Source organism: Orycteropus afer, unplaced genomic scaffold (genome assembly GCF_000298275.1).
Source record: "Orycteropus afer afer isolate SDZICR_OR568_19922 unplaced genomic scaffold, OryAfe1.0 scaffold00030, whole genome shotgun sequence".
Lineage (NCBI taxonomy): Eukaryota > Metazoa > Chordata > Mammalia > Tubulidentata > Orycteropodidae > Orycteropus > Orycteropus afer.
Window position 1 is genome coordinate 5,407,947 of NW_006921617.1, and position 7,833 is coordinate 5,415,779.

Sequence of the window (7,833 nt, forward strand, 5' to 3'; positions counted from 1 at the left end):
TATCTTCTGTGTCTGTGTTAATTGGTTTCCCTTTTCTTTGTTGAAGAGGGTCTGTGCAATCCTTCTGCCTAGTCCGCCATCCTGCCCCGCCTCCGTTTCTTCCTTTTTTAAAAAACAATAATTGTTTTTTTAAAAATTAGATACCTAACCCACTGCTGTTGAGTCGATTCTGATTCATAGTGACCCCCATTGGGTTTCTGAGGTGGTAAATCTTTACGGAAGTAGATTGCCCAGTCTTCCTTCACAAAAATTAGATATTATGTGCATATACTACTAAATAATACTAAAAAGGTACCAAACAGTGCACAAAAACCAAAGTCAAACCCACCACCATCGAGTCAATTCCAACTCATAATGACCCTATGGGATAGATTAGAACTGCCCCATCGGTTTTCCAAGGCTGTCTGTCTTTACGTAAGCAGACTGCTTTGTCTTTCTTCCGTGGAGCAGCTGTGATGGGTTCAAACTGCTGACCTTTTGGTTAACAACCCAATGCTTTAACCATGGTGCCACCACTGCTCCTTAATAAGTATATAGTATCTCCTGTATCTCCAGATTATTAATTTTATTGAGGTATTGGCTTGTTGGCTTCTAGTTACTCTTCCTGAGATAGTCTCTGTATATAAAAACACATGCATATATACATTTCTTTTTTTTAGTTCTTCTCCTGTTCCTATGTGTTGTTATTTTTCTTTTTCAACACAAATTATGGTATGCATTATTTAAATACTACCATTGATCATTTTTTAAAGAGCTTGCTTTTTTTTTTTTTTTAAATGGGTGTACTCTAATTTAATTGAACAGTTCTCTTATGATGGAAATGCAAGTTGTGTCCAATGTTTTGCTATTATAAATTATACTACCATGGAGAGAGAGATATATATGTGTGTGTATACCATACACACATGTATATGTGCCCACACAGACATATACTTGTGTATCTATAGGATAGATCTGCAATTGCTGGATCAAGGGTATATGCTTTTTAAAATTTAATAACTATTTACATTCCTTCAACAATGTATCAGAGTCCTTTTTTTTCCCTATTATATTTGGATCAAAACTTTTGATCTCTGCAAATCTGAGAAATGAAAGATGGTTTCATAGTTCTAATTTGCCTTTCTGTTACAAGTTAAGCAATCTTTTCATGTATATATTTGAGCCCTTTTGTAGTTTTTGTGTGAACTGGTCTTTCATGTCTTATTTCATTTTTTTACTGGTGGTGGTCGTCTTTTATTTAATTAGTAATTAATTTAGTCTGTATGTTTTGCAAATGATCCCCACCCCACCCCCCACTTAATCTTCTTCCTCTTATTTTTTTGTTTATGTACAAATTTTTGATTTTTATGTTCTCTAATTTTAATCAATCTTTTATAGCTCTGGATTTTCTGACATAGTTAAGGCCTTTCCATTTAGGAGTAAACAATTCTAAGATTATTAAACATTTATCTCATACATTATATTCTTTTATGGTTCCTCTTGTTTTCCTTTTTTTTTTAATGTTTAACTTTTTTATCCACTTGGAGTTAGTTTTGGTGCAAGAAATAAGATAGAGATCGATCCAGCCTAGTTTTTTCAGATGGCTACCCAGTTGTCACCATTTATTATCTTTCTTTTACCTATTGTATTTGACATCATTCATCACTGTTATCATCTACTACATTATGCATTTGGGTCTGTTTTTTAGACTGTGTGCTGGTCCACTGATCTGTTAATTCATTTATGTGCTAGTACTGCATTTACTTATTTAAGCTTTATTATTTACTCTCTTACAAAGCTGGTTGGTCCTCCCTTATAATCAGAATGTTCCTAGCTTTTCAACATCACTTTCTCAATCTGTATAAAGGGAATAATAAATAACATCTGGCAGTGAGTTTTCTTTAAATAACATCTATCTTATAGCTTCACTATCATTCATGTAAAGCATTTACTTTGCTGATGATTAAATACTCGGTTATTGTGTCACATATTTTTATTATTACTATAAAGTAAAAAAAAATAGAAAGCTTCCTCAAGTACTTTTGTATAGATCATCTATTTAACTTTAATATTTTGCTTTTGATCATTTTTCTTCAAAGGACCTAACCATATGCCTATGCAGGGACCTGGACCCAATCAGCTCAATATGACAAATAGTTCCATGAACATGCCTTCAAGTAGCCATGGATCCATGGGAGGTTATAACCATTCCGTTCCATCATCACAGAGCATGCCAGTACAGAACCAGATAACGATGAGTCAAGGACAGCCAATGGGAAACTATGGCCCCAGACCAAATATGAATATGCAGCCAAACCAAGGTAAATCAGCTTTATGTCATGTTTGATTAGAATGTCTTTGAAAGTAGGAAAATTGTTACAAGTTGTTAGCTGATATAAAAATATAAGTTTGAAATAAGTGAATCATAAAAAGCTGAGCTTGAAAACTGGCTTACCTCTTTTTTTTTTTTTCCTAATTTAGAAAGTTAGTTGCTTAGTTTTGTTTTTAAAGCTTGTTTATTTTTATGTTTATTAGGCATTTGTCTTCAGGACAGTTGACTTGTTTTCTCAATGTAGTAATTGAATAATGAAACATTTGACTGATACTTAGAAAATTGATAAAATACATTTTTAAAGTAAATTTTCTTTTATGTACTATCTTTTCAGGTATAACTCTTTAAAAACATCTACTCTGCTTCACTTTGCTTATTAAGATTGTATTAATTTATGCGATTTTCCCTTGATTTAAAAAGGTTTTTCTGATGTTAAGTTTCTGCACAGAAAAGTAATTCTAACATTATGTGCTATTAGAATATGCTGTGGAGGTACTGCTGTACGCTTGTCTTCTTAGAGTGGTATGAGTCTATTAAAATTTACTACTTATCTCTGAATGAAATTATCTTGTTTCTCTTTTAAGTATTCATGTGACTAATAACTAAAAACCAGTAAGTAGCGCTCTGTTCTACTAATTGCTTGTTGAAACATTTGGCATATTGCCAGGCTAAATCTATTTCAATTACCAAACGTAGTGAAGTTAAGAGTCTAAAATATTAAATGTATTTGCAATACAGTTGCCTAGATTTTGCTTATGGAAAACAGATCACTAAAGTGTATACCCAGATAAAGGAAGATAATGTTAATCTGTCGATAAAATTAATGATGAGATAATATATGCTAATTAAAAAATATTAATATAGTTGATTTTCTCTAATTTTAATAATATGTTGAAAACAAAGGGAGAGAATAGAATAAACTGTCAATGAATGTAACGTCACAAAATTGGCTCTTAGTCCACATTTTTTTCCAAGGTTATTTAGTGCATGTGATGGAATGCTTTATTTATTTTTTAGTTAGGGTAGTTAGTGGTTCCATACATCAGCAAAATCCAGTCAGTGCTAGATCAGAAGGGAGTTCAGGTTTTTTTTCCATAGTTTGGTTATCAAGAAAATTGCCAGTGTTCTGGTAACAACTACGGAAATGATAGTATACTTCTTAGAACCCTAAAGTTAAGAAAAGGTAGGGTGTGCACAAAAATGTGTTATTGCAGCATAGTTTAATATAATTCATCAAAAGCCATGAGAAAAAAAATGCATGTAGCAATGTGCATGTAGAAAATCGTTATGTATAGGACAAAGGAGTTGAGGTGTTTACAGGATTTTTTTCTTTTAAACTTAGGGACCAACTTAATTTTTCTAAAAAATACCATATTTTGTATTAATGTTTACTTTTCCTTTTGTTATACTTTTTTTTTTTTTTTCCTTTTTTTATTTTGTTGTTGCAACTTAGGAATTCCTTAATAGGAAATAGAAGGAACTCTGATGATGTTGTGGTTAAGGCATTGGGATATTAATAAAATAGGTGGGTGGTTTGAATCTGCCAGCTGCTCAGTGGAAGAAAGATATAAGGCATTCTGCTTTCATAAAGATTACAGCCTTGGAAACCCTATGATGGTTGCTATGAGTTGGAATCAATTTGATGGCAATGGGTTTGGTAATAGAAAATAAAGGCTATACAGGGAGTTACTATGTAGAGATCTGATTTAAAGAATTCAAAGATACTTTACAAATTAGTAGGGTAGAATCATTGAGGAAATTTTTTAGTGTTTTAAAAATCTGCCCTGGGAAAACAAAAGATAATAATTTAGTTAAATTCAGATATTTCTGAATCAAAAGACCACAGAAGAAAACATTAATTTAAAAAAAAAAAAAAAAAAGGAAGAAAGTTATACAAAGTTCTGGCAACATCCAGTTTCTTTATCATATACATTTCTTATAAAAATACTTGAATTCTAGTATACCTGTTGTTGGATGAAGAGGTTTGTAGCATGATGACAGTTTTATTTGAAATTTTAATACTCATCTCCATTATAAAGCATTTTCTAAATCGTTTTATAGAAGTAAGCTACATACTTTTCATTATTATTTATCTGTTTACATAAATAAGTAGAAGAAATAAAAGGCAAATGCATTTTACATAATCTTTGTTAAATACTAAACATTTTGTACTGGGAAAAAATAGACTTTTTAAAAATTATTTAAATATTTTGAGTTTAAATGAAAATACTGCAATCTTCTTTGACTCCCTCTGTATTTCTACGTACTTATCTCTATGTCAGGGGAAATTGGGGGGATGGAAGGTATTTTTACCATTTTTAAGTGATAGTCAAGGTAAAGAAATGTTTATGAATTCTGTAGACTAAATATCTGTCAAGTGCGGAAAGAAATGGGGGAAAAATGAATCCAAAGAATTTTGTTTTAAAGAGGAATAATTAAACGGCAATATGAGGACATTCTAATTTTAAGTGACAATTTTTGGAAATTTTAACTGATTTTCTGGTATTAGTTTTCCAACAGCATTGCAAGTCAAAGTGTTGTTGTATTCATTCTGGTAGTTTTTAGGTGATTTTTTGACATACTACTCAACTCCCACCCTTTCTTACATGGATACATTCTCTACTACTCTTAACTGCTTGCAAATTGATAGGTGAAATGTTTCATTTTTTCCTCCTCTCTTAACTTTGAAAATGAAATTAAGGGCAGAAAATTGACCCATTTAAAATCTTGCCATTGTAATTTAAGAGTGTGATTGACACTAATCTAGAGAACAGATACTCTCCTGTATTTATAATTTGCAATTTTAATTTTTTTTCTTTTCAGTAGAACTGTTTTACTAATTTTTGGTAACATAATAAAGCACAATGTCTATTAGCACTATTTCTAGAATTAGAATTCTGGAAATGTTTTGGACTTCATTAATTCTTTTAAAACTCTTTTTAATGTTTTAATTTTTATTAAAAAAGTAAAAAGCAGAAACAACCCAGAAATCTATGGAAATATAGATACAACAGAAACAGAGACTCACCCCACAGAATACATCATTTAAAAAAGCTGCACAAAAATTTTCTCCCCATTATATTTGACAATTGTTAATTATATGTAACATATATAATTATGTATAAGTATATAATTAGTTGTATATACATAACATCTATATATATGTCTTTTTTTATTTTTAAGTAGTAGTTACGATTTCTTGGACTTTTGAAAAAATTGAACTGTGTGCTAATAGCATAGTAAAAAACCAAAAACTAAACCTACTGCCATCGAGTTGATCCCAACTCATAGTGACCCCCATTGGGTTTCTGAGGTGGTCAATCTTTATGGAAGTAGATTGCCCAGTCTTCTTTCCACGGAGTAGCTGGTAGGTTTGAACCACCAACCATCTGGTTAGCAGTCAGATGCCTTAGGCACTGTCTCATTAGCACTCTTTAGCATATTTTAGTTTGATTAGTACTGTTTTACATTATCTGTGAATTTAGAATACTTAAGTTTGGTTTTTATTTACCAAATAAGCAAGTATTATTTATTAGTAGAATCTTTTTATCAGGGCATCAGGGCACCTTTGGAGGAGCTACTTCTAGCTGAAAGATTTAGCAAGGTTTTTAAAGTTGATTTGTTTTTGAAACTGCTGTCAAAATGTTGATTTTTAAGCATGGCACTCAGTCCAACATAAACTATGTAGTGTGAGTTATTTTCACTATTACACAGATGAAGGTCATCATTGATCACTTACTTTGAACCTTAAGTAAGACCTCCTCTGTTCAAAATGAACCACTATTTTCTTACACACTCTGTTTTTATACAAATAATGCACATACTGTACATTCTTGCATTACAACCTCCTTTGCATGAGTGTGCTGTATATATTTTTTTTTTACATGTTGTTAAGTTTCAATTTTTATTTTCTTTGTCCAGTGGATTTGATATTAAGTCTTTTGTCTTGGTTTCTGTTGACAGAAAGGTTTGGTTCCCATCAGTAGACCCTCGCCAGCCTTTCTTTGAGTTTTTAAAGCAGCTACCTCTCATCAGGATTCCTTCCCTACTCTACAAACTACTTTCTCTAATGAAGGAAGAAATCACTTTTTCTGTACTGTAAACAGCCTTTGCTTGGGTGGCCAGCTATAGTCCAAGAGGTGCACAGATCTGTGAATCCCAGGCCAGAGAGGCCACTAAGGCGGGTGAGGCAGTGGCAGCTGCTTGCGTTCAGCCTCGCTGTCCTGCAGGTCAGGGGCTGTGCTCGGGTCATTTGAATCTCCTGCCTGCACAGATACTCCTGGGCTAGTATGAGAACCGTGGGTGTAGAGGGGTCAGAGGGGCCATGCATCTCTTGCTCCAATGAGATAGGTACGACTGGCTGTCCAGGGTCCCTGTGGAATGGGGCAGTGCATGCCTGTACCATACTTGCACTGTCCTACTGCCCAGATTCATGTAGGGCCTGCAGCATGTGATATGGGCCCATGTGGGCAATGACCCCCACCTGCCATGGAACGATCCCATGCTTGGGGTGTTGCAAATCCCCACACAGCCCTTCGCCCAACCCTCTGCCTGTCTCTGGCATGATGTAGCTAGGCACAGATTGGCTACAAGGAGCTCCGCTGCTCTCAGACCCACCCATTTGGCAGCTTCATAGCAAATGCAAAGATTTAGTGGTTGATTTTTTGATAGTTGGGGCACTACTGAACTTGATCCATGACTTTTTAACCATGACATACACTTTTATTATGTAAATAATTGGCTCCTGAGTGAGTATGAAGCAGAAATTCACTTCCAGAAATGTCATGAGACATATGTGGTATAGGAATGGATGTGCTATGCCAGAATGTTTTTTAATATAATATCATCATTTCCACCCATTATATGTGTGTGTGTGTGTGTGTGTAATTTATGAGGGTATGCTATTTGTGAAACAATATAGTAAGTAAATCTACTTACCTGGTATATAGAGCATAAATTCTGCTGATATTCAGAAAGCTCAAAAAAAAATAAGAAGTTTGTGTATTTTTTCATTGTTGTATTCCTAGTGCCAAGGAAACTTGATGACACTGGTTAAAGTGCTCAACTGCTAACTGAAAAGTATACAGGCACATGCTAGCTGTTCTTGGGGGTGGGAAGCGGGGAGAGATGTGTCAGGTGGCTTTCATAAAGATTACAGCCTTGGAAATCCTCTGGGGCAATTCTACTCTATCCTGTAGAGTTGCTATGAGTTGGAATTGCCTCCATGGCAATGTATTTTCTGTTTTTTATTCCTGGTACCTAGTAAATCCCCACTTGTCTGTCAGTTTGTCACATTGTGGTGGCTTGTGTGTTGTTATGAGGCTGGAGGCTATGCCACTGGTATTGCAAATACCAATAGAGTCACCCACGGTGAATAGGTTTCAGTGGAGCTTCCAGACTAACACAGACTCAGAGGAGATACAGTGCTGGAAGATGAGCCCCTCATGTTGGAAGGCACTCAAAATACCACTGGGGAACAGCTGCCTCCTCAGAGTATGTTGTTGTTGTTAAGTGCCGTCGGG

The 7,833-nt window shown here is 34.2% G+C and overlaps 1 protein-coding gene across 1 annotated transcript in view; it reads left to right on the forward strand.

Moving 5' to 3' along the window:
* SS18 (SS18 subunit of BAF chromatin remodeling complex) overlaps positions 1–7,833 on the forward strand; it is a 137,458-nt gene that overhangs the window by 69,513 nt on the left and 60,112 nt on the right. The window contains exon 5 of the mRNA XM_007935570.2: positions 2,079–2,300. Coding sequence (XP_007933761.1) covers positions 2,079–2,300 — 222 coding nt within the window. The remainder of the gene's footprint in view (positions 1–2,078; positions 2,301–7,833) is intronic.